Here is a 25,884-nt window from a genome sequence, read left to right as displayed (position 1 = left end):
AGAAGAGGGTCTACAGCAGCCGACGGAGATCACCATGCAGGGGTGTGGGTGGGTCCACGGAGGACGCCGTGCTCACCAAGCAGACCTCCCTGCCTTGGTCCACAGCCACCGGGGAGCCTGTGACACAGGAGGCAGCCAGCGCACCAATGGGGTCATTTCTTTTCAGCCATGCAGTTGGGAAAGGGGTTTTTGGAACTGGGAGACCCCTTTGTGGGCCTCTGGGGGGACCTCACAGGGGCAGCTCCCAGAGGGCGTCTGCTGTCAGTGGGCCCTGTGCATCTCCGTTCATCTGTGGTCCGGCCTTCACAGAGGTAGTCACCACGTTGTTGGTTTTTACAGTGGAAAACTTATACTTGAGACCGGAGGGAGGGGGGTTAGGTGAGCTGTGGAATATTATGCAGCCCCCAAAATGGGTTCACTGTTTATTGGCATGGAAAGATGGGCATGGCATTTTGAGTAGAAAACTAGATTTTGGATCATGAATATGTAATCCCACTGCGTGTCTCTGTGTGTGTGTGTTGGGAGATTTGCCCAAATGTTGGCCAATGTTACCTCTGTAGGGTGCAATTTGGGATGCTTTAAAAACATACTCTAACTTGATACATTTCTACTTTTACAACTTTGTTTCTAAGCCCAGCGTAGCTTTGGGGGGTGTGCAGCCTTGGCCCTCCCGGGGCTTCCTCTGTGAGCCCCGCAGCCCCGGAGGGGAAGCTTTGCCTGTTGCTGTCTGTGTCGTCAGTGGTAGTTCTGTGGGCTTCTTTTTAAAATAGGAATTAACCAAACAGGCTGAAACTGTGAGGACCTCTTGGCAAGGCCAGCCTTTGGGCTCCCAGCTGGCTTCTTTTTCTGCCGAGAGGCGGGCCTGGAGGCAGGGCCAGTTCTGGAGAGAGGGGAGCAGAGGTCGCACAGAGACCTGGCCCACTGAGCACCGCTGAGCACCTACTGTTTGCTTAGGAGGGGCCGTGGCTGTCTGGGAGAGGGTGGGAGTGCAGAGCTGGTGGGCCTGGGAGGCCTACAGGCCTGAGGTCAGAGCGGGCAGCAGGTGTGTCCCCTGCCAACCACACATTATCAGGCCTGCGTCTGGTCACGCACGTGCTGCTGTTTTGTTTTGAGCAGTCCCTCTCCTCAGCAGTAGCATTCTTCCTCTACCCTACCCCTCCAAGTCAGGCTTCCCCCCCACCCTGTTTCTGTCTCTCTCTCCAGCTTTACTGATGGTACTTACTTGCATCAAACTCTGGGCCTCGTGACCTTGTGGGGACCAGAGAGAGGTAAAGTGCTTCTGCTAGGGGTTCCAGGAGACGCCCTCCCTGCCCCAAATGTTTCCCAGGCTGGTGGCTTCCTCCAGGTGGGTGTCTGTGGGGGCTGGGGCTGCAGGGGGGGGGCCTCCAGAGGCTTGTGCTCTGTTTCCAAGAACAGAATTCCCTAGACATGCGCTCAGCCAGGCGGCTTTGTAGTGGAATTACTAACCAGGGAGATCAAAGGGATGCGCCAGCTTCGCTGGAGAAAATAAAGTGTGCACGCACCAGCCTTCTTGGGCCTGAGCTCGAATGAGTCCTACAAGGCTGCACGCCACGTTGGATTAGCTCGTGTGGCCCCCCTGCTCCCGCAGTGGGTGGCACCGGGAGGAGCTGACAAGGGCCTCTTTCCTCCATGAAGGGTGCGTTGGCGTCCCGCCGCCCTGCAAGGCGCAGGAGTTAACTGCAGATTAAACAGAGCAAGAGAGATTTAGAACCCAGTTTAAACTGCTGGGAGCCCGCGCACTTGGCTGGTTTTCCGCCAGCTGTCTGGGCCGCTGCCCGCAGGCACTCAGCCTCTGAGAAGGTTGGCTTCTCCGGGGGCACCAAGCAAGGAGGCTCGGGCTGAGCTCGGGAGCGGGGAGAGGCCGTCTTCTGGTGCACCGCCTCCAGGGACAGCCCCTATGTGCCCCTACTCCCGCATCCAGGGTGGGGACCTCTCCTGAACAGCCCCCCAGCCTGGGCTACCTCGAGCTTTGCTGCTGTGAAATGTGAACCAAATTGTTTCCACTGCCTCCGGGAACTGTGTGTTCTGTTTGCTCTGCGCCATTGATCTGGAGCCGGAGCGGAAGGTGACAGAAGGTGGGGTGAGGGTAGAGGCAGTGGAGGAGGACCCAGCATAGAGCATCCCCTGCCCTCCACGTGGCTTCCCTGGTCCTCTTGCATCCAAGGTGCCGGCCGAGCCTGCGCACTGCCGTGCCTCCCTGGCTCTCTGATTTATGGCGCTGGTGGCGGCTGGTGTGCGAGGTTTGCAGTCAATTGCTGTATGAAATATGCTTTCCCCTTGCACCTCCCCCAGAGCTTCCTGTCATTCTGGACCCGGCAGCGGCCTTAAGCCCGTTCCTGCGTGGAAGGGAGCTCAGAGTGTCATAATGCACGCAGTGGTGTGTGTGTGTGGGGGGGGCAGAGCCCAGAGCACGGGTGACCGGGCCAGCCTTAGGGCCATCGCTCTGCCTGCCTGTATTCTGGAGCGACTGTCTAGAACAGGTGCGATCCTATCTGGAAAGACGGATCCCAGCAGGGTCTCCCTGTGGCACTGGGACGCTGAGCAGCCCGGGCGCGTGGGGGTGGAGCAGTACCCCTCCCCCCACCAGTGCTGAGAGCCCCTTTCCCCCCCAGTTGTGACAACCACGGACTTCCCCAGACGTGGCCCAGCGCCCCCAGGGCAGGTCCCGTGGGAGCCTGGTCTGGAGGGTGGGTGGCAGGCAGTTCCTAGCCTTCTTTTCCGTTGTCGCCAAGGACCCTTTCACACTGTTTCCCTAACTGCCTGGCCGTGGGATTCTGACGCAGTGGATATGCCAGGAGTCTCCTCGCCTGTTCTCCTATTCCCTCGCTTCATAGGCAAGAATGAGGCTTTTTTGCCTTAAGAGGGAGTCTTCACCCCCTTGGGGGCAGCGTTGCCCCAGTGAGAAGGCCCTGAAGACGGGTCTAAGGGAGCGACCTTGGAGGCAGAGAGGGGCGCCTCCACCAGCTCAGACACATGTTTTGTAGGTGGATGGGACTTGAGTGCTTGGTGGCCCCTCCGCTCCCTGCTGCTGAGGCTGGGAGGGCTGGGGGGCGGGGTGCATGTGGCCCAAGGCCCTCCAACACAGCTTTGTGCGCTAGTTAAGCTTTCCGTTTGTCTTCTGGGGGAACCGTTGCAAAGCATCGTGAGTGTAGTCACAGCCCCCTCCCCTCAGCGACACGCCAGCCTATCGAGTCTTTCGTGCTCCCCTTGCTTCTGTTAGTTCCCTTCCCGGGGTTCTGAGTGCATCGTAAGAGCGCTGTGCCTGCTGCGGTTTCCCAAGAGCTGAGAGCCGACAGCTCAGCACCGCAGCTTCTGCTCTGCTCCTCGCCCTCACCAGGGCGCCTGCCGCTCTCTGAGGTGGGCAGTGGTGGGCCTCCCAACCTCCTGTCAAAGCCAAGCCCTTCTCTCTTGGCTTCCTTCCGCTCTGGTCCCTGAGCCTCGGTAACAGGCAGCTGTGTTTAGGCCTCCCGCCCAGATGGTGGGCTCTAGAAATACACACGTGTGCCCGCACCGGAGTCTCTCCCACGTGGGGTGCTGCCCTCTCGTCACGGTCCGCCGCTTCTGCCGGCCACGCAGCTCTGGGAGAAGGTGCTGGCCGCTGGGGGCTCGCTTACACTGACGGGTCTGCTGTCCCTTGTCCTTGGGGCTTTGCTGCTTTTCCTGGTAGAACTGGGTAGACTAGAGTTTCTCCCCCTCGGCACTGTAGACACAGGCTGAACCATCTCTGCGGGGCTATCCTGGGTGCTGTGGGGTGTGGAGCAGTCTCCCTGGCCCTACCCACTTGATGCCAGGAGCCTCCTGGTGTGACAACCACAGATGTCCGCACATCGCCAGTGTCCCCGGCGGATCCCCCGGAGTGAGAGCCCTGGGCTGGCGGGGTTCCTCGACGGGACGCTCATGCTGCCAGTGTCTCCAGCCCGTGCCATCTGGTGACACTGCCTGCAGGTTCCCTCCGGATGAAAGAGTGGTCTGGGTCAGGGACTTCACGGGCAGAGTAGAATCTGGGCTTTTCTGCCGTCCTGCTTTGGATGGAATTTGCTTCCTGGTCATGGTAAACACTGTACGGCATTGCGTGGTGAGCTTTTTACAGAGGTCAGGCGGGCTCGCGCCCCTCAAGGTGATGGTGACGGAGCCTGGAGAATGGCGGGGGTGGGGTGAGACCGAATCCTGGTCGGCAGGAAGGGCTGGTGTGGGGACTTCAGACAGAGCGCTCGGGGGCCGTGGGAGGTGCCCTAGGGAAGCGCCTGGCACAGAGCGCCTGGGTTTCTTTTTACCCGCAGAAAGCGGGGTGGGAGGGCCCCGTCACAGCAGGCAGAAGGACCGGTTAGGCTGCCCGGCTACAGCCAGGTCCCCCGGCCAGAGCGAGAGAGGAGGAAGACCAGCAGGTCCTGGTGGACCCAGGCCACGCACACTCAGATCCCGGAGAGACACTCAGTGACACAGAGGTGGGCCTTCCTTTATGTAGAGACAGAAAGAGGTGACAATGGAGCCCTGGCTGGGGCAGGGCACAGGGAGGGGCAGCACTGTGCAGGTCGAGGGCCTGTGACCTTGCCAACCAGCAAGAGGGTGGGAGGCAGCCCCCCACCAGCCAAGGACTGAGGGAGCCCTGGGAGCCCTGCACCTAATTGTTTTGTTTACGAAGTGCTTCCGAGGGCTTCCAGTGGATTTCCTAATGAACTGGTTTGTTATCACATCGGCTGCAGCACTGGTAATTACATCAGAAACAGGGGGCCAGCGTCTGTGAGCCGTCACCAGCAGATGCGGGCCCCCTGGCGGGGTCTCTGCCCCAGTCCCTGGGTGTTTAACGTTTTGAGGGCTGAAGTGCCCCCAGACCCAGGATTCTTCCCAAAGAAGCACGTATTGGCATTTGCTTAGCTGCAGTCATCCTGCAGGTTGCTGGGAGATGCAGAATGAGCCAGCGAGGTATAGTGGAGGACACAGATGAGGGACAGGAGGCTGGGGAGCTCTCCAAGCCTGGAAGACCTGGAAGGCACACAAGGTGGGCCAGGCAGCTTTAGCCAGCCGGGGCTTCTTGGAGAAGGTGGGGGTTCAGGACCCTGGTGTATTCGGGCCACAAAATGCCATCAACAGGGGAGGACAGCTGACGGCAATAGGAAAGTGTCCCTGCCCTGTCCTGGAGGCCACAAGTCTGAGATGATGGTGTGGCAGGGCTGCGCTCCTTCCAAGGCTGCAGGGGAGGTTCCCACCTGTCTCTTCCCGCTTCTGGCATGGCCAATAGTCCTTGGTGTCCCTGGTGTGTAGACATGCTACTGCAGTCCCTGTCTGTCTTCACGTGGCTCTGTCCGCCATGTCTGTGTCCCACTTTCCCTCTTCTAATAAGGACACCAGCCATTGGATTTAGAACCCAGCCTTCTGCCGTGTGACCTCTCCTTAATCAACTACATCTGCAAAGACCCTATTTCCAAATAAGTTCCCGTTCTGAGGTCCCTGGCAGACATGAATCTGGGGGACGCTTCCACCCTGTCCCCTGGGGAAGCACTGGGGCAGGAGTGTTAGGCCACGTGGAGGAGCAGAAAGTGCAAAGTCCCCTGGGCTAGGGGGTGGAGCAGAGGGACAGTTTAGTGTAGGTTTTAGGGGAGGTGCCTGCGGGGCTGGGAGTAGAAGGGGTTTGGGGGCGCTGGGGCAGAGGGGCCGGACATCTGGACACATGGCAGGCTGGTTAGCACGCAGATACAGGAGGGAGGATGGTGCCTGGCCTCACTGTCCGGCAGGAAGCCAGTGGTCCGCACCACCCTTTAACTGTAAGTTAATTAAAATGAAGTAATTATGTATTGTGTGCCTCCATCACACCAGCCAGTGCTAGTTAATAGCCACGTGGGCCAGTGGTGATCTCGGGGACGTAGGACATTTCCTCCATCCTGGAGAGGTCCCCTGCAGAGGTGCCTCGGGCAGCGAACATTCATGGTTCTGCAGCTCGGGAGGCTCGGCCACAGTGAGCTGAGGGCTGGAAAGCAGGCCCACTGCTGGCCTGACCTCCTCACATGGGGTCTGTGCCCCAAGGGCACCTGGGCCCCCATCACCCCGTACCTGCAGGGCAGGCACCAGCTGCTGGCTGGGTCCCCACAGGGCCTTGTGGGCTTGGCCCTGGCCCCTGACTGAGGGTACTGCGGCCTTGCCGACCACAGAGCAGGACGGGCCCTGTGGCAGGTGCTAATGGGCGTGATTGCTGTGAACCACGTTTAATAATTTCCTCTTAGGCTGTTTGCTGTGCCTCCTGCCTCCCACTTCGCTATTTGACACGAGCAAACGCTAATGTCTGTTCGGTCTTTTAGGGAGAGAGATGGCCTCTGATGAAAGCTCAGTACTATTTAAGTCAGAGACACTCGATACCAGCCTCCTGCGTGTGCTGCGCGGCCCGGGGCAGACCTCTGCCTGCGGGTTAGAGCGCAGCCCGCAGGAGGGAGCGCACCTGCTCCTGGCATTGCCCTTGGTCCTGTGTTGCTGTGACTCTTCCACCCTCGCTGGGGCGACCAGCCATCAGTGCCCTGTGCCTCAGCGCTGCACGCGTCACAGCTCGGGTCAAAGGACGAGGGGCCCGCTGGGCGTGGCAGAGCCCTGCGGGGATGTGACTCGGGCACTCACAGGATGCTGCGGGCCCTGCTCAGCCTGGACCAGGACTTTTTGACCCGAGGACCCCTGGGGGGCTGAGTGCCCCCAACAGATGTACTATAGCGTGTGCTTTTCCCTGGAAGTCCAATCCTAGCGGGGCCTCCTGACGCACAGCTGCTGGCCCCAGGTGGAAGGGGGCAGAGCGGGCTCCCTGTCAGGCTGGGTGGAGTGGTCCAGCGAGCTTTTTTTAAGAAGTAAACATTTTATAGAAGCAGAGAATACTTCCTGAAACGCTCCTGTCTTAAGGGTGCAGCCCAGTGAATCTTCACAAAGTGCCCCCAGGGCCCTTCCCCACCCGACTTCCAGCTGCACAGAGTGGTCCCACCATCCATGGGGTATCTGGGGGTACCTGGGGGGTGCCAGCTTCGTGCTTCTGCTGTAGTCCCAGACCTCAATTCTCCATCTCTGTGAAATGGGGCATTTCTGACCCCCATGGGTGACGGAGTGATGCCATCACTGCGGGTGAAATGCCTTTGCCTTCCGCAGTCGCTCGTGTCGCTGAGAGGCCGAGGGAAGCCAGAGCCGTGTTCCCCTGCAGGGAGGGCCGAAGGGAGACTCAGGAGTTTTCTCTTAGAATCAGTAACTTCAAGACTGTGGACTCAACACCCGTGGTGTAAAGAAAGCAGAATGAAAAAGAAAAAGCAGGTCACATCCATCAGGAAACGTGGAGACGGTTGCTGTGAGCGGAGTCAGCTGAGGGAAGTGAAGTTAATAGTAACCGAAGCTAGGATTATATTAATGTAGTTCGCATGGGTTCTTATGTGTGTAGCAGGAGATGGGGAACAAGCTAAACAGCCACCCGCGCGATGGGCCGTCCGGGCGGGCCCTGGAACACTGCGCACCCGCCAGGAGGACGCAGGGCTCCTTAGCTCTCCATCCCCGGGGAAAAGGCCGGTGTCATCGGTGACTGCAGAGTGTCTTCTCTAGAAAGGAGAGGACGTCTGTTTCATCTGTTTCGTGTGCTGGAATGCAGAGTATGCCCGGAAGGAGGCTGGGAAAAGTGGGAACAGCGGGTGCCTGGCGGAGGCGGGTGGGGGCGGGGAGGGCGCACTGAGAAGCTGTCTGCTGCGCCCTTGTCCTCTGGACACCTGCACCCTGTGAAGTGCTGGCTGTTCCCACAGCCCGTCCTGAGCTCTGCCTCTGTGCAGCTCGGGGCTCTCCAGGTAAGGGGCTGAACAGCTGCTGGGAGATGGGAGCCCCCACTCTCCTCTGGTGAGGCTCCACCTGGACCCTGGGGGTCCCCAGGTTCTCTAGATCCCAGGCATTTGGGGGCCCAGGTGTCAGTTTGGAGGCTGTTTGTCAGTTTGCTCCCCATAGACTGCCCCCCAGCCTGAAACACAGAACCCCCCACAGTGGCTTCCAGGGGGCGGGGGGGTCTTGTCTGAAGTCTAGCCCAGGAAGACCTGCCGAGCGAGGCCTCCTCGGGGTCACCAGGAACGGGTGGCTGGGGGTGGGGGTGTGGTGGGGTGAGGGAGTGCTCCTTTCATGGCTGCGGGGGCTCGGCATGGTGGGGGCACCGTTTTCCCTTTGTGATAAGCTGGTAAAGGAAGGTCCAGCTTCCAACGGCTTTCATTTTATTGTTCAGTACACTTTCTAAAAGCGCCCCATTTTACATGGGATATTTAGGGTTTGTAAAGCATAGGTTTTTAGATGTTGAGAACAGAGTGACAGGCTGGGGAATCAGAGAACAGTCCGATGCCTTTCACTGTCCAGATGAGTGTGGGGAGGGGGCCGGAGAAATAGGAGGGGGGTCTTGTCCTAGGATCGGGACCCTCCAGCGCTGGGCGCTTTGCTTGCTTTATCACATTTAAAACCCTGATGGCATGAGGCTGGTCCCCTTCCCCTAGAAAGGTGTGTTGCAGTGACTCCCTCCCATCCTGCCCTACCCCTGCCTAAGTGGGCAGGACGTTGCCAGCCTCCCAAGGATATTCAGCCAGTGCTTGCAGAGGGTCCCCAGATCCAGTGGGACCCCTCCTGGGATGCGGTGAGGGGATGGGGGGTGCTGGCTTATCTTCCTCCTAGCTTCTTGCATTCTCTTTGTGTCCTGAACCTTCCTTATTATGTACTCGGTGTGAGTCTGACTTTAGCCGCCTGACCCTCCTTTCAGTCTGGAAACTAGCGGTTCCAGGAAGTTTCCTTTAATTACTTCACTGATGACTTTGCCCTCAGTCTGCTCTCTGTTTCAGACTTCTGCCATCCAGGTGGATTCTCAGGTCTTGTGATCTAGTTTCTCTTTCCCCTACTGTTTTCTACGTCATTTTATTTTTTTCAATCTATTTCCTAAGGGAGTTCCTTGACTTCCTCACTCAAACTTTCTATCAGTGCTTTCCTTGTTTTTAATTTCTGCCCCTTTTTTGTCTCTGAGCTGCGTGCAGAACGTCACTGCTGGGGCTACAGCATGTTGGGACTGACTCAGTAAGAAAAGGGGCCCCCCTCGCACACTCACCGCCACCAAAAATGAAAGTAAAACCCACCTCCAGGGCTGCCTGGTTTTCATCTTCTGCCAAAGGTCCTGGCGAGGTGACTGAGGGTCTGCCCCTTTCATTCCTTAGGGGCTGTTTCAGGAGCCTTGAGTCCTGTGCTCCTCCAGTGATGAGCGTCCGAGGTCATTAAAACCGAACGCCTAGGGCAGCCCCAGGCAGAGCACTTGAGATCCGGGGCTTGGGATTAGGAGCTGGCGCCCTTGCTAAGAAGGAAATCTGTGCCTTCCAGACAGCATGAGGCCATTCCGTTGGGCCCTCTGGTCCCCTCTGAGCTGGGGTCCGGGCCTGGCTGTGGGTGTGTGCAGCTGGCCCAGGCCCCCCGAGGTCCCGATGGGCTCCAGGGAATGCGTTCCTCTGAGAGTGGCCGGCAGGGGCTGCAGGTGTGGAGGGCAGGTGGCCCAAAGGAGGTGCAGCCCGAGGCCAGGCCAGGGTTAGGTGCTTCCTAGCACCTGGTGAGAGTCGGATTCAGGTAGCAGGTGGTGGGGAGTGTGCGGCTTGCTACACTCAGGAAAAAACGGGAGTGCAGTACGTTTCCACGCAGACAGCTGTCTTTGTCAGCTCAGCTGCTGCATCAAAGCACCAGAGTCGTTTATTTCTCACACTTTTGGAAGCCGGGAGCCTGAGATCAGGGTGCAGCTGGGGCTTGGTTCCTGGTGAGGACTCTAGTCCTGGTAGATGACTGCCAGCTTCCTGCTGTGTCCATATGGGGGTGGGGAGGGGGTGGGGACAGGCCTATCTTTCTTTCTCTTGTCACAAGGATGCAGGGCCTGTAGGATTAGGGCACCATCCTTATGACCTCATTTAACCTCCATTACCTTCCAGTTCCTTCTCTGCAGTAGATACGGACACGTTGAGGGTCAGGGCTTCAAGATATCTTGTTGAAATGATTCTGTGACTTAAGTCAAGGTTTGGCAGATTTTCTGTAAAGGACGAGTTAGTGGATGTTTGCAGAGATGTGGGCTGTCCAGTCTCCCAGTGACTGCTCGGCTCCGCAGGAGCCGCACCAGTGCGGCCGTGGGCAGGGCTGTGTGCCGGTAAAACTTTATTTACGAAAACAGATGGTGAGCCCGATTGGGCCCAGGTCCCGCGGTCTGCTCCCCTCCCCCGCCCAACCAGCGCAAACGATGCAGTTGCTCAGTAAAGAGATGTAGAAAAACAGACACTGCAAAAGTTGTTTGATCCTGTTCCCCAGTTGGTGTTCGATGAATGTCCTTGGCTTTTTCTGAAGATTTTTCCTTGTAACTGGGCTCTGTGTGTGCTCGACCGCGCGCTTTGTGTTCCTTCCGACAACGCAGCCATCCCAAGCGCAGTGCTGTGGTTTCAGCAGCTGATGCTCAGGACTGAGGCTCACCGGCCCCGCGCGCGCTGCCCTCGGGCGTCTCTGCCACCCCTCCCGTCCTTGCAGGCTGTTGAACAGCGCGGTGAGAGTTTTTATGATGCCTGTGTGTGCGTGTGGCGTGTGCGTTTCTCTCCCTGTGATGAAGCAGAGGCAGACTTTGTCTGGGTTCTCCACAGGGGAGATCCCTGGGAGGGGAAGGAAGGGGCCTTGCTAGCAACATCGGGGGCTGTGGGACTGGGTGGTGGTGGCCGAGCCGACCTGTCCTTCCTCCTCTGGGGGGCTGCAGGGGCAGAGCTGTCGCATCTCCTCCCCTCCCGCTGTCACTTTAAACAGCACTGTTCCTCCCGCGTTCTGCTGCTTAATTAACTTGGCACAGCAGCTCCATCAAGGGCTCTTTGAAGCGCACTTTGCAGGGCTGTCAGGCCTCTCCTGAATGGGAGGCTCCTCAGGGAGCCGGTTCTGCTCTGAGTGTGTTGGGGGCGGGGGTGCCTAGAGGGGTCCCACCCTCTGTTCGCATCACCAGGGAGGCCACAGGTCTGGGCCCAGGATCTTGGGGTGGGGGCAGGCAGATGGGGACCGATACCCCTCACTGGACAGGCCTACCCAGTGGACGGGAGGCCGACCCCCAGGCAGTCAGGTAGGCCCAGGTGGGGACCCACAGATAACGTAGCCTGTCTCAAAACAGACCATCTATGGAGGCTGGCGGTGGGACCCTGACCACGCACAGTGTTTCATGCCCCCCCCCGCCTCTTTCTTTACTCCTTCTCTGTCCTCAGATGGCCCCTCAGCCCCAGTGGGGTCACCAGCTGCCCCGCCTCAGCTGATTTGAGCAGGACGCCCGGCATCCTCATTAGCTAGTTGCTCTCAGAGCGGCAGCCCCATCCTATGCAGTCCTGGTGGCTGAGTCTTTAAGGTACAGAGGACCCTGGGGCATGCTCAGGCCTGCAGGGGTCCCTCAGCCCTCCTACTCTGCTTTGAATCTGATTTCTCCATCAGAACTAATGGCCACCAGCTCCCCGGGAGAGCGCACTCCATCCCTGGCTTGGTGCCAATACTGCTGATGGGGCTGCGAAGCTGAGGAGCAGAATCTGCCCACTTTAGTGACGCCAGCAGATCCTTAGGAAGGTCTGGGAGCCAGATCGGGGATGGGGGAGGCGGGGGGGGGGCACGACGCCATCTATTGGGGGGAGGGGCTCAGTTCCCTTCCTGAGCACTGCGCGATGGCTGCCCTGACGGTTGTGCCCCAGGCCTCTGGCCTCCCGCCCCCCTGCCCTGAGCCCCCTTTCCAGGACGGCCCTGCAGCTCAGAGCCCCCATGCTTACTTGCAGGCCTGAAGTGAAATGGCTGTGCGGCTAGTTTCTCTGTGCATGGCACCAAATCAGGGGGACGGGAGGGTGAGGGTCCGTGGGGGTGTCTGGTCCGCTCAGCCCCGGGAAGTTGCTTTTAAGAAGCTGGAGCTTTTGGCTGGTCTTAGCGGATTCCTCTGCCAGACTATGAGCTGAAACATCTGCGCCGCCCTAGCTCCGCTGCTCAGCCCTCGGGGGTGACTGTTACCGTGTCCTAAACCGGGGTCCATGCCTCCTCTCCCCCAGGACCTGCATTTACGGGACCTTGCCTCCTTCCCTATTTCCTCCCTGGTGCCCATGCTCCCCACACCTCCGTCTCCACCAGTGACAAACCCCACCACAGCCACAACAGGCAAGGAGACCTAAGGGTGGCTGTTCCCAGCACTTCGCCCTGGCTGGGCGAGGGATGTGGGCCGGTTCCAGGCCCCAGGCGAGCCACCCCATTTCCCCTCCACGGTGCACACAGATGCTTTTTGTAATTACTTAAGGAAAAGCAATTGCAAAGCTGCTCGATACAAATCCCTTAAGCTGCTGGGGGTAGTGACGCCCGGGAGGCCACGGCTGGCCAGGAATCTGAAACACAGGTGCCATCTGTGCTCCCACTGCTCCACAGCCAAGTTACATCGCCAGCCTTTCTCTCCTGCGCAGTTTTTCATTAAATGAATTGAGTTTGCTGGGAATCGCTTGGCCATAAATATTCCCTCCTGCTTGGCGTGGTCAGGTTATTGCTGTCCCGAGTTGGGCTCCTGGATCTGGCCTGGGCGCAGGCAGGTTGGGGGCGCTGGGGCTGCAGGAAATGTCGTGGGACCCGCCACCCACCCCCGGCAGCCTCAGATTCTGGGTCATAAATATCTCACTGTTGCCCGAGCCAACTGAGGGAAGTTGGGAAGGGCTTGTCAGGGCAAGGTGCATAATCGCTGCATTCAGTTAAGTCTTTCCTGTCCCTTTCCTTCACTTCCGCTGAGAAAGTGGCAGTGACAGAGACGAGACGTGCATTTAAAATGGAAACGCTTTCATAGTGTCCTTTGAAATTGTGTGGGATGAAAAATAAATACAGGCTGGTGGGTATAGTCAGTGGTAGAGCGCATGCTTAGCACGCACAGGGTCCTGGGTTCAATCCCCAGCACCTCCATTAAAAGAAAAAATTCACCCAAAATTAAATGCACATGCAGTTCTAAATACACACAGATATACAAACATATACGTACGTACATATACATACACACACGTAGCCTAGGGGAAAAAAGCAGAGGCTTTTTAAGCCATGGTTTTGGGAACAGCGGTCTTCTAAGCCTATTTATCTGATGGGCAGGCATTTGGAGCTAGAGGCAGGGGCCGCAGTGCAGGTGTCCCTGAGCATCCCTGCCTAGGGAAGTGAGTGCAGCCCTCTGGGGGTCCCATGTCCTGTGTGCACCCCCTCCCCAAGCCCCAGCAGTGTCAGCCACGCCTGTGGAAGCTCCTCTCCCAAAGGTGTGCCCACTTCCAGCTGCTGCTTTATCTTCTCGAGTCTAGACCAGGAGCTGGCAAACCCTGGCTGGTGTTGTATGGAGTCCTCTGCCTTTTTTGTAAATAAAGTTTTATCAGCACTCACCCACGTCCATTTGTTTACAAATTGGTCTTTCTGCTTCCAAGTGACAACGGAGCCTAGAAGTTGTAACAGAGATAGGTGACCCACAAAGCTGAAAACATCTACTCTTTGGCCTTTTATGGGCAGTTCGCCAGTCCTGCCCTAGACCGGTGGTCCCCTCCCTTCCTCCCATCCTCTTGCAGTGGAATGGATGTCTTCCCACTCAGGCTTGGCCTCAACCCACAGGTGACTAGGAGACCAGGGTCGCCACCCTGAGCCCAGCTTCTGTGATCCTAGGCTGGCTTCTCTAGTCCACAGCTCCCCTAGGACATCTGCAGTGCCTCCTGCACGGTGCCCAGTCCTGGGGACCGCTGTGATGCTGTGACATAGAGGGAGAGGCTCCCAGAACATGTGGTCTGTGTGGGGGGTGTTCAGGATCTAGACAGTGGAGGAGGGGGAGGGAGGACCCCATTTCAGTCCTAATCCTGTTTGCCCCTCGCTTAAAGCTCTCAGACATAAGGGACTGTACTGGCCAGACCAGAGCCTGCTTGAGGCGAGTTCTGCCCAGGGACAAGGTGCCGAGCCTCTATTCCCGAAGCCTGTGGCAGGGAAACAGGGGTGTGTGAGCATCTTCTCCAGATCACGTTTGTTTCCCTGTTTGCTCTTTGGGGACTGGCAGCTTTCCCTCTCTTCCTAACCTTTGGAATTGCTGCTGTTATAAAACATTCCATGTGCATTTTACCTAGTTGGGGGCTTGCATGTCTGTTGGAAGGCAGTGCATGGTCTTTGGGCTTCTGAATGGGTCGGGGTGCTGTGTTGGACCATGTGCAGGTGAGGGTGCGACTAGGTTGGGTGGACCAGAGGCTCACAGTGAGGGGATGCAGCAGCCTCCCCCCAACCCGCACTGGATGAGAAGACACCATTTCCTGTCCTGGGAGAGAAGTTCTAGGGAGTGCAGGGTGGGCTTACTGGCCCACTGGCTCAGCAGTCTCTCTCCTGCCCCTGCGCAGTGCACGTGCCGGAAGGACATGGTCAAGATCTCCATGGACGTCTTCGTGCGCATCCTGCAGCCGGAGCGCTATGAGCTGTGGAAGCAGGGCAAGGACCTCACGGTGCTGGACCACACCCGGCCCACGGCCCTGAGCAGCCCCGAGCTGAGCACCTGGAGCGCCTCCCGGGCCTCGCTCAAGGCCAAGCTCCTCCGCAGGTGAGTCACCTGGCGACCCCTGCCCCTTGCCGGCTGCTCCTCCGCTGGCAGGGGCTGTAGGCTGTCCCCATCCCCCACTTCCTTTCCTTCCTCCTCTTTCTTCTCCTCCTCCTCCATTCCTCTCTGCTTCAGAGTCAAAGTGCATTTCTCAGGCCCAACTTCCTCCTTGGGCAGTTGGGACCTCATGGCCAGCACTCTCTGCTGTCAGGGACTCGGGATCCTTCCAACTCCTCATCTATCCTCCAGCTCCTGGGAGGTGGGCCCTCTGGCCCTCTCAGGACGATACACACTGTCCCTCTTATGCTTCCAGCTTGCGATCTTTGGTGGGAGAGCCCCTCTGTGTCAGGGCTGCTCGGCCCTGGCCCCTTCTTGGCTCCGAGTGATGGCAGGAGGTGCAGGGCTCAGGCCCAGAGCTCACTCTTTATGGGCTGGACACCTGCCGTTTCACATCTGTGGTTTCTTGTTCTGGTGCCTCTGATAACGTCGTTGCTTGGATCTGCAGTCACAGAGGTGACCACAGTGACCTGTCCCCCAGACACCCTCTGCTACCCCATTCCACCTTGCGGACCCCTCCCAGCCTGCCTTCCAGTGAGAGTGGTTGATGCCTGGCCACTGCCTGGTGTCAGGCGGGGAAGGAGAGGGCAAAAGTGGCTGTACCCTCTTGGCTTCAGCACTGAGGCTGCAGGGATGTGGGTGGTGGGCCTGAACTGGGGAGCGAGAGGCCACGCCGTGCACCCTCGGGAGGGTCAGTCTCCGTCGTGCTCTTGTTCTGGGAAACGTCCAGGCTCTCAGGGCCTGAGCTGCTCATGGACAGAGTCCAAACAGATGCCTTTTTGGTGCCCGAGGAAGGTCAACAGGTCCTCACCAGGCCTGGGGTGTGGCTGGAGCAGCGGGGTGGCCCAGAGCAGGCTGGCCAGCGTCCTGAGGGTCAGTGTTACAGCTTCGAGGCCCGGCGGACTCTCGCGTGGCCACTCAGCTCCAGGGAGGCCGCCCGAGGCGGGATGGTCCATAAACAATGAGTGTGGCGTGTCCCAGTAAAACTTTATTTATGGAGACTGGAGTGGGAATTTCATAGTGTTTTCACATGCTACAAAATGTTATTACTGTTTTAAGTCTTGAACCATTTAAAAAAATAAACGTCGTTCCTAGCTTGTGGGAAGCACTGAAACAGGCAGCGGGTGGATCTGGGCCTCGGGTGGGGTTTTCCATCTGAGCTGGTCGCTGCGGGCCGGTCTGGTCCCCTGACCATGGACAGCACCTCCCCAGGGCCTGGGCCCTGAGGGATCGGGGGCTCAGCCAATTCCTTCCTTGGGCGCCACCTCCTTGGTGGAGCTCCCACACTGCAGCCTGGCCCAGAACCTTCTACCTAGGGGCGCTGTTCACCTTTCATTGCACCCTCATCCACGTGTCTCCCCCAGCCCTGGCCCCTCTCTGCTTTCATCTGCTCCTGACAGCCTGTGTGAAGGTGAGTCTCTCTTCTGATTTCTTTTGTTGTGGCTCCTTTTGGTTTTTGGCACTCCTGTGTGTTCCCCACGAAAAGTGCCTTCTCGGCGAGGCCCATCCAGGCAGTTCCTGACCTCTCCGCGCGCAGTGAGCAGGCTGACCAACCGGCAGCGCCCGGCTCCCCAGCCAGACTGGTATTTGCATGATGGTTAATTGGTTGTGGCTCAGGCTAATTTCAGCAGAGAGGCTGCTGGGAAATGGGGCCTCGCTCCAGGGTGGAATTGGATTAGAGGCTGTCAGAGGAGCCTGTCAGGAGGATGAGGACCCAGCTGCCGGGCCTTACCTGGCACCTTGTGTGCACAGAGGGTGAGCCCCAGGCCCCCTGCTGCCCCCCTCAGCACATCATGTGCTACTCCTTACTGGAGCGGCCTTTCTCCCGCCCCGCCTCCCTGTGTGCCAGCCTGGGGCTGAATGACAAATTAAATCATGTTCCCAAAGGTGTAATTTTCTTTAAAGCCGTTAGTATATAAGGTAAGGTTGATTCCCCCTCTCTTTTTAAAAGTCGCTGGCAAGGGGTGGGGGTCTTTGAAGAGGCTGACTGGGGACTCACATTTGAAAGCCCAAGGCCAAGTTGGATGTCATGGCTCCTCCACCCCACCCCCAGTGCCTGAGCAGTGTTGGCCCTTAGAAGTCCCTTGTGAATTTCTCTCCTGGCCACGTGGCCACCCTGTCCTCACCCGGCTGTGTCTGGTCTCCAGGGCCACCAACACCCCTGAGCCTCCCTTGTTGGAGGATTGGTTTAGGAGGAGGTATGGTATCACCTGAACATCCTTGGTTTGGGCCAGATGGGGCCTGGGGCAAAGGGCGAATCTGGCTCTGGCCCGAGAGCAAGATCTCCCCTTGGCACTGCTGGTCATTCTCTAGGAGGGCCGTCCGGGGCACTGGGGGGTATGGATCAACATCCCTGGCCCCACCCACTCGATACCAGGAGCCCCCCCAGTGTGACAACCACAGATTCCCCAGACGCAGCCCGGTGTCCCTGCCCGAGGGCTCAGCATTGGGGTGGGCTCCTTGCCCACCCTGTGTATCTCCCTCCACCACGCCCCTGCAGCCTGGCCTTCTCCTTGGGGATACTACAGTGGCTCTCTGGGCCTTGCCTCGCCACCCCTCGAGGTGCCTTCCTGACAGCCCCCGCACCATGCCCCAGATGTCATCTCAGAGCAGACAGGTGTTGGCCCTTCCGGGAGAAAATGATGGCCTCCCGTGGATTTACCTTCCACACCTAAATCTTGTCGGGTGAACTGACCCCTCATGTGACACGCAGGCCTGTGACCTGTGACCTCCTTATCCTTGCTGTGTGGCACCTTCACCGTTGCCACCAGGCAGGACCCCAGCCTGGCACTCAGGCCGCGTGGAGCCTGGCGCTCTGCCCAGGCTGGCATCTTGGCCACGCTCCCTCTCTGACCACCCCTGCACGAACAGCCCTTCTCCATATGCAGACTGTCTTTTCCTCTCGGCTCCTGATTATTGCCATCAAGAGCTTCAAGGAACACTCTGCATCACCCACATGTTCCAGCAGGTGTGCATTCTGCACAGAGCATCTGAGTGGCCACTGCGGCCACCTTGCTCAGAGGGGAAGCGGGAGGGGAGGGGATGTGTGCTCCTCTCTGGACCCATGGGGCCCCATCCTCCCCGGCTTCTGCTAGCTCCCACATGGGAGCCCACCAGCCCTGCTCGCCCACCCCTGAAGCTGCCACTTGCCACCTTTCCATCTACCGTCCTCCATCACCATGGAAACAAGGAGCTGGGGGCAGATCCCAGCCCCCTCTGCCACCCCTAGACACACGAGGGGCTGGCCTCGTCTCCCCTCTCTTCCCTGCGCCTCACGTCCTGGCCAGGCTGGACACCAGTGAGTCTCTGACCTGGCTCTTGCTGGGACTCTGATCCTGCTGCGCACGAGCCCTTTGCCCCACACACAGCTCCTGGCCACTGGGAAGGGGCCAGGACCCCTGGAGCTTGTTGGGGCTGTGACTTCCCCAGAAAACACTTTGCAGTTTCTCCAAGGTGAAACCCACTAAATGCTGCACCTCCTCACCCCTGGGGCTGGGATGCTGGGAGGAAGAGGATGTGACTCTAGGCCAGGAAACCCTGAATCCCCCTGGGGAGTCAGAAGTCCTGGGTGGCAGTCTCGCCTTGGGGAGCCTGAGGGGCTGTGTGCCCTGTTCCCTCAGTGAGGGCCCCTCTCTGCCTTTCCTGCCACCTGTGGCCCAAGGCCGCCTGCTGCCATCTTGGAAATATGAGTGTAGGTATTTGGACTCACCGTTGATATGTGGTTCTTACCATCTTAACCAAGTAATATGTAGTTGAGCCTGGCAGGTAAAGTGCATGTCTCCCTTCACCCTCCCCTGAAACACCATGGAAGTGACTGTGAAGGAGGGACAGAGAAGTGGAGGGGGGACGAGCAGCCCAACAGACTTTGAAGGGAGGAAAGGGTGGGCAGGTGATACCTGACTTTGTAGCACAGAGAAAACACGGTTTGTGGGTCTGCAGTTGGTGAGTGGGCCAGTCACGCCGCGGAATTCCAGAAAGGCCTAGGACTCCACCAAGGGCACCTGCTGGGGCGGGGACCACGGTGGGCTGGAGGCAGGCATGAGAGGAATTGCTGAACTCAGGGCCCTCTCTCATCATCCCATTTCCCAGCAGAAGGTGGTGGCCCTGCTGCCTGGTGAGGTCAAACCTGCCAGCATCATGTATCCCCAACCCTGGGGCTGGGTCAGAGGGGTCCAGCGGGACAAAGCCCCAGATCTGACATCGGGTGTCCCCCAGGAAGTGACAGGGTTCCCGTCCTCCTGCTCCCCTCCAATGAGCCCTGCTCGCACACAGCTGCCAACGAGTGTCTTGGTCCCTCACACATTACGGTCCCTAAACCTCTGAGGAAACTCAGTGTGAAAACATCTCACACAAAAAAGAAAAGGAGGACCCCATGGAAGAGGCTGTGCAGCGAGCAGAAGAAAACTTATTTCTCTTACAAAAAAGAGGGTGACTTGGCATTTATGGAAGAACACCCTGTTGTATAGAAAAAAAGACATTTACGAAAGTCTTGCACATTTAAAAGAGTAAAGAAACATAAGAGGTGGGTTGGGAGATGGCTTGAGGAAATTGAGAGTGAAGATATTTCACAGCTTGGGTTAAACAGAAGATCCCTAAGCTTCTGGAATGAACAAACAGGTCAACGTAAAGAACACGGGGCCTGAATGGCATTGGACTTGGCAGTTGTGGTGCTACAAGCTAATAGACAAAGGACAAGGGCCTCAAAGGTCAGAAGAGCAGTCATTTCAGCCCAGAAGTGTGTACCCAGCTAATTACCAACTCCATGTGGGAGGGCAATAAAGATCATTTTAGACATGCAAATTCTCAGGTTTCCTCTCCTTTCTGAGAAAGCTGCTGGAGGATGTGTTCCAGCTAAACAAGGGCAGCAACCAAGAAAGACATGGAATCAAGAAAAACGGATCCAACCCAGGAGGGCCCAAGGCAGTCTCAAGATAAGAGGAAGGTCCCTGGGGTGTCACTGAGGCACATGTGCCCCCTGCCTGAGAGGCCACATCGAGAGCTTGGAGATGACCAAGAAAGCTAAGCATCTAGGAGAGGGAGCCAGTTAACTCTAGGACGAGCAGGCAAAGAATGCAGCGCAAGTAGCCCTGTTGCTTGTGGATGAACTATACTTACAGGGTCAGAAACATATAATACGGAATTTTGCCACAACCAGAGACAGCGGCAGATGTGGGGAGAGAAGCCAGGAAGGGTAGAGGGGTGCAGGACAGCCACACCCTAAGTGTGCTGGCAACTTGGCAGAGAAGCCAGAAACAAAAAGTGAAACAGCAGCAGCGTGAGGAGACATATGGAAGACAATCCGAGAAGAAATGGCGAAGAGTCGGGGAGGCATTGCGTCTGGGGAGTGGCCCAGGGGGTGCTGTTTCGGCCAGACTGTGATGAGGATGTGCGAGGCGGATGCCCCCCGCCCAGCTGGCAGCAGGTCAGCTGTAGGTTCTCCCAGCGCCGTTTCCCAGCTCGTGTTCTCCTGAAGCAGGTTCTCTTCTGCATGCTGACGTTCAGCTGGCTTTCCTTGCTGCCGTAGGGCCTGGCACTTCGCCTGCGTCTTTGCGCCTGGTTTCCCCTGTTTTGGGGGTCTCTGCATTAGCGAGGCCCAGGGGCTGCTGGGGCTTTGGTGCTGGGGCTGGGGGCCCAGCTCTGAGCCCAGTGGTGTGTTGGGGGCCGAAGAAGGCCTGGACTCTCTGGGGACCCTGGGGGTGGGTGGGGCAGGGTCAGAAGTGGCCCCCGGGGTCGGAGGCGGGGAGGGCAAGAGGAGGCGAGGAGCCGGGCAGCCAGGTGAGTTGGCTGCAGGAGGGCACCCTTCTGCTGGGTGCTGTCCTGGGCCAATAGTAGGGGGTTTGCTCGTGGGCGCCTGGCCCTGCAGCATTCCCAGAGCTGGAGAGAAGCCTCCGTGGGACAGCTGGTGAAAAGCCTGGGGCCCCCCACCTGTCTCCGAGTGGGGGCTGCCCCTGGTGTTCCCCAGAGCCATGTCCCTGGGGAGGCCTGAGTCTCTAGTCTCTCGTGCCCCCTTCCTCCCACATCTGTCCCCCACCCGCCTGTCCCCCCGCACCCTCCTCCCGCAGCAAGCCCTTGCACGCCATGCTGTGTGTGACGCCATGCCTCTGCCCATGCGCTCTCCCTGGAATGCTCCCCGCTTTCTGCCTCTGATCATCAGGGTGGTTCATGCTGCAAACATCAAGTAGGGCTTGTCATGCGCTGGGCATGGCCTGGGCTCAGGGCACAGAGCAGCCACCAGCCAGGGTCCCTGGAGTTAGGCAGCCGAGCAGCAAGCAGCGAGGGACCCAGGGTGGTTAGCAGTTAGCCTTAGAGGAAGGTTAGAAGGAAGCCCCCAGGGGCCAGCAGGGGCCAGTAGGGAGGCAGCAAGGCAGCTGTCAGGTCCCAGGATCCTGCAGGGAGGGCAGGGCTGCTTCAGATGCCCCTGGGGGAACATGAAGGTCCCGGTACCTGGAGACCTTGGGGCCTCCCTGGCCCACCCACCCTCAGTCAGCCAGCCAGCCCTGCTCCTCCTTTGTGAGAGCTTGGTCACGTGAGGTGCAGCTGCCAGGCACCTCTTTAGGGTCTCCTGTAAGGTCTTGGCGTCTGACCCCCTAGGACCACATGCGGAGCTCCCCAGGGGAGGGAAGCCACAGCCTGGAGCCAACAGCTCTCTGAGCCTCAGTGAGTCCTGGAGCACGAGGCTGTCCCGGCATCCTGGTCAACGCCGAGCTCCCCCTGGCCGCTGCCCCGATCCTGGGGCCATCATATACATCCTAAGTCCAGAAAGCTCTCCCCTCCCTGGAGAACAGGCAGGGACATGACCTGGCCACTAACCTGAAGCCCCAGCACCCTTTGTTGCTTTCCTTTCTTCCTTTTAACCCTGATTCCCCCTTGTTTTCACTAAGAAGCTGCCACTCAGCCTCAGCTGGGATTCTCACTTAGGGCCCAAGGGCTGCCTCTGTCCCCAGACTGTTGCATCTTCCGAGTCCAGGCCCTGCCCTGGACGCCTTCGTTGGGGAGGGGGCCCTAGGGGCCACTTAGAGAGGGAGCCGGGCGGGTGGCTAGAGAAAAACCCCCTGACGTTTACATTCTAGACAAATTAGTCTGAAAGAAAACAGACACTGGAAAAAGGCTGAGGAGGAGAGGAAACCAAATCTAGAGAGGAAGAAAGAGCAGACCAGGAGGCCGGGGCTGGCGTAAGTGCACCTTTTGTCTCATCCAGGCGTCTTCCACGAGCTGCTGTTTCCATCCAGTCCGCGCTCCCATCTCCCCCCACCCCCCCACCAGGCTCCTGGAGCCGGTCCCTCCCGCCATCCCATCTCAGCTGCCATCAGCACCCGCTTGACACCGCCCATCATTGCCATCACCCTCCCCTCCCCCAGGCCTCTCTCCCCTCACCGCTCCTGCCCTCAGGAGCAGCCCCACCCGGGCCTGCTCCCCTCGCCCTCCTGTGGGGCGCCCGTCTGGGGTGCTCTGTCTGCGGGAAGAACGGGATACACCACCCAGGGGCTTCTCCCCTCTGTTGTTTTGTCCTCAGTCTGATAAACCTCCCTCCCCAGGTCTCACCGGAAACGGAGCCAACCCAAGAAGCCCAAGCCGGATGACCCCAAGTCTCCTGGCGAGGGGGCAGCTGGGGCGGCCCTCCCAGAGGAGGCCGGTGGCGGCGGGAAGGAAGAGGCCGCACCAGAGGCCGACCCCGAGGAGGACGAGGAGGAACCCCAGCTGCTGCCGCAGGGCCGGGAGGCCGAGGGCTCCGAAGGTCAGTCCCGCTTTGTGCTGGCACCTTCCTGACCCCCAGCTTGCCCGGCCAGAGTCCCTGTCCTTTCAGAATCCAGTTCATGTGCTTTGTTGACAAGGAGGGCGTTGTATAAAAATGGCCTTTCTAGGGTGCTGCGAGGAGTCCCTCTTCTCCAGGGAACTGAGGAGAGGCTGTCCCCGTCTGGCCAGCTGCTCCAACAACATCCACAGGCGGGCAGCTGGAGCCAAGGGGCTCCACTCCTCGCAGTGTGGCCGAGTTCCCTTGAGGGCTGGCCTCCTGGTTTGCTCGTGACCTTCTCACTGTGTCCTCACAGGACAGGGAGGGCCAGCGAGCCCCCAGCCTCTGTTATAAGGTCGCCGATCCTCCACGAGGGCCCCGCCCTCGTGCTGCAGTCACCTCCCAACTGTCACACGGAGGGGCAGGATCCAGCATGTATTTGGGGGGATATGGACATCGAGTCCATTTGGGCGTTACCTGCTCAGAGGTGAAAGAAGGTGGCCCTCTGTTTGTGGCCAGACCCTGGACGTGCCTGCCGTGGGGACGTCCCGACTGCCGGCTGACGTCAAAGACAAGAGTGAACCTGGGGTTTGTGGCGGTGTATCTCAGAAACGCTTCACACTTGCTGGGGCCTGTTAGCCGTGGACTAGCACTCTGTGTGTGTTCTGAGGTCCTCCATTCCTACGGCGGATGGTGGTTCTTTACCCTAATTTGCACCTTCAGCTGCTCACGTTTGCACATGACAGCTGCTGCCCACGTGTAAAGGGCGTGCCAGCAGGGCTGGGAGGCTGGTGGCATGTTGCTCAGCAGTGATGCCTCAGGTCCTTGTCACAGGCCATGGATCACTGGAGGGTTCCACTTGGGTCCTCAGTCTCCTCTTCGGGCCTGTGTCTTGGAGTGTGTGAGCCCAGCATGATTGTCTGGCTTGGAGTCATGCCCTCCCTGGGGTGCCATGCCCGTGGCTGGTGTCACAGATGATGGGGCATTCAAAGAGACTGTCCGTGTGGGCCAGGCGTGTGCTCCCGATGTTCCCACAGGCTGGAAGGGTGAATGTCCTTGAGGGGACCCCAGGAGACTGAGACAGGGGAGAGTGGGGTGTTTCCTGGGTAAATCGCATGCTGGCGTGTCTATGCCACTCGCCTGGTGAGCATCTCGAAATGACCCAGCGCCACACAGGAGGTTCTGGACAGCCCAGGGAGGCAAGACATGGAGAGGCAGGGTGGCCGGGTAGGAGGGAAGAGCGCGTGGCACTGTCTGGGTGCAGGCACAGTTACCCCTGTAGAAACATTCCCCGAGACTAAGCCCTAGTTACTGGGGGGCCCACCCGGAATGCTGGCCCCTCTAGAAAGAAAGTGGTCCCGTTGGGGCATCGAGGGGGGCTGCCACAGCCCAGGCAGCCGTGTGCCCGACAGGAGCTAGCCCTCGAGCACTGGAAGAGAAGGTCACTCTGAATGCCTCAAAACAGTAAGTGCTCACAGCTGGGGGAGACAGCAAACACGTCCAGGGAATGAGTGGAAGATTTTAAAGCGGCTTCTAGACTTCCTTTAATGCCAGCTTAACGTCCCGCGAAGCTGTGTGTGTACCGATGGCGTCAGGCGCCTTGGTTTCCTGTTGGCGGAGGGGGAGTCCTGCTGCTCCAGGAGGCGCTCTGACTAGGGAGAGAGGGTGGGAGGTGCCTGGGCTCTGCAGGGACTGGGAGGGGCTAGAGGGGCCGGGGCTGGTGGATGTGTCGCTTGGCCTGGGGGGGGGGGGGCTGCCGTCCCACCTGGCTGCCAGGGTTCCCACTCTGCTCCCACACCGAGGGTCTGTGAGAGCTGCTGTCTGGGGCCTGGCCCTGGGATGGCCCGGCAGCCTCCCCCGCACCCAGCCCTGAGCCTGGGCGGGCCCCAAGCAGAATGCGGGAAGGCAGCTCTGGAGCTGGGGGACAGCGGGGCAGCGCCAGGCCCCATGAAGGTGGTTCCAGAGCATGTGGTCCCACCACAGTGCTGTCCTGCCTCCCGGGCCGGGCCGAGCAGACAGCCGGCAGGACCTTGCCTGAGGGCCGGGGAGGGCGCCTGCAGCAGGCTGCTGTCACTCCCCTTCCCTCACCCGGGAGCGACCCTGCAGCCCGTGAGGCCTTAGGACCGGACAGCAAGGCTGCTGCGCCCAGCAGCGAGCGGTGGGGCGGGCTGGGCTGGTGTTTACTCTCAGACCGAGTATGTCCCCGGGCTGGGCCAGGGCTCTGCTCAGGAGGGACTTGGTGCTGGTGGGAGCGGCCCAGACCACGGGGGCCAGGACAGTCTAGCTGAGGCTGGGTGGGACGGGGTCTCTAAGCCAGGCAGCGGTCCTGCGCCCAGTGCTCTCCCCTGGGAGAACTTCGAGGGGAGAGGAGTGTGGGGGCCCTGGGCGCTGACAGGGCAGTGACATGTGTCCATGAAGAGACTCTTGGCTATGACTCCCTGCAAAAAAAGTGCCAGAAAGGGCCTCGGCTCGTCTGCAGGGCAGGGGGGTCTCTGTCATTCTGCCTGCCCCACACCTCAGGAGGCAAGAGGCCCTGTGGGCTGGGGAAGGACCCGGCTCAGACCCTCAGCCCTTTCTGAGTCACCGCCCTGGGTTCCATCTTGAGGCCTCTTCTGGCAGGCCAGCTGAGGGGTTTTCCAGGTGTGACCCTGCCCTGGGTCTGCGGTGGTTCCCACGGCATGAGCACAGAGCCCGGGCACCCCGCTGTCCTGCCTGGCCTTGGGCTAGTCCCCTCAAAGGGTCCTCTGGCTGTGCCCCCCTCCTTCCCAGAGCCTGGGAGACGTGAGCAAGGGGCCAGGGGCAGCGCACAGGATCTGCGGTCCTGAGGCTGGGAAGCCCACCGGTTAGACTTCCATTCGTGTGTTCGTGCCAGCAAGGAGGGGGGAGTATTGAGCTTCCTTAGAGAATAAGGCTGTTTATCCAAAAGTGTCTCTTACACAAGGAGGACAGGGCTCTGGGCAGCGCAATTTCTATAAATAGGTGGAAGTGGCAGGGAAGGGCCTGATCTCCCGCGCCCTCGGTCACCTCCCGGGACTGGGCTGCTGCTACCAGGCATTGTGTGAAGTGTTCCCCCCACATCTCCTCACCCCCATCTCTCCTCCCAGGTCTCTCCCCGCCACGTCTCTCCCCGCCACATCTCCTGGGACAGGGAGGTGACTTTTTGTCCTGGGACCATCCAAATCCAGCATCTGTAAGGGAGAAGCAGCTTGGTCTATGGAGTGTCTGTCTACTTTCCTTGGCCCAGTACCTGCTGATGAGGTGCTGGCAGGAGGGGGTCCTGGGGAGTGGGCCAGGCTCCTCCCCAGTGGCTGTAAGTGACACTCTTATTCTCTGACAATTTTGGGGGGTCAGGAGTCTGGCAGGGGTCCCACTGGGTGCAAACCCAGATGTGGGCAGGGCTGGTCCCTCCGGAGGCTCCAGGGAGTCAGTTCTTGGCTTTTCCGGCTTCTAGAGGCACCGCATCCCTTGCTCGCTGCCCCTCCCTCCATCCTCACCACGCGCATCT

The 25,884-nt window shown here is 59.2% G+C and overlaps 1 protein-coding gene across 3 annotated transcripts in view; it reads left to right on the top strand.

Moving 5' to 3' along the window:
* KDM4B (lysine demethylase 4B) overlaps positions 1–25,884 on the top strand; it is a 122,422-nt gene that overhangs the window by 79,888 nt on the left and 16,650 nt on the right. For 2 of the 3 annotated variants that reach the window (XM_074351025.1, XM_074351026.1), the window contains 3 exons: positions 14,397–14,593; positions 21,718–21,819; positions 22,183–22,382. In XM_074351025.1, the coding sequence (XP_074207126.1) occupies positions 14,397–14,593; positions 21,718–21,819; positions 22,183–22,382 (499 nt within the window). The remainder of the gene's footprint in view (positions 1–14,396; positions 14,594–21,717; positions 21,820–22,182; positions 22,383–25,884) is intronic. The other variant, XM_074351027.1, reaches the window with a different exon arrangement.

Source organism: Camelus bactrianus, chromosome 22 (assembly GCF_048773025.1).
Source record: "Camelus bactrianus isolate YW-2024 breed Bactrian camel chromosome 22, ASM4877302v1, whole genome shotgun sequence".
Classification (NCBI taxonomy): domain Eukaryota; kingdom Metazoa; phylum Chordata; class Mammalia; order Artiodactyla; family Camelidae; genus Camelus; species Camelus bactrianus.
The sequence above is the reverse complement of the archived record's forward strand: the minus strand, read 5'-3'. Positions and strand labels throughout refer to the sequence as shown.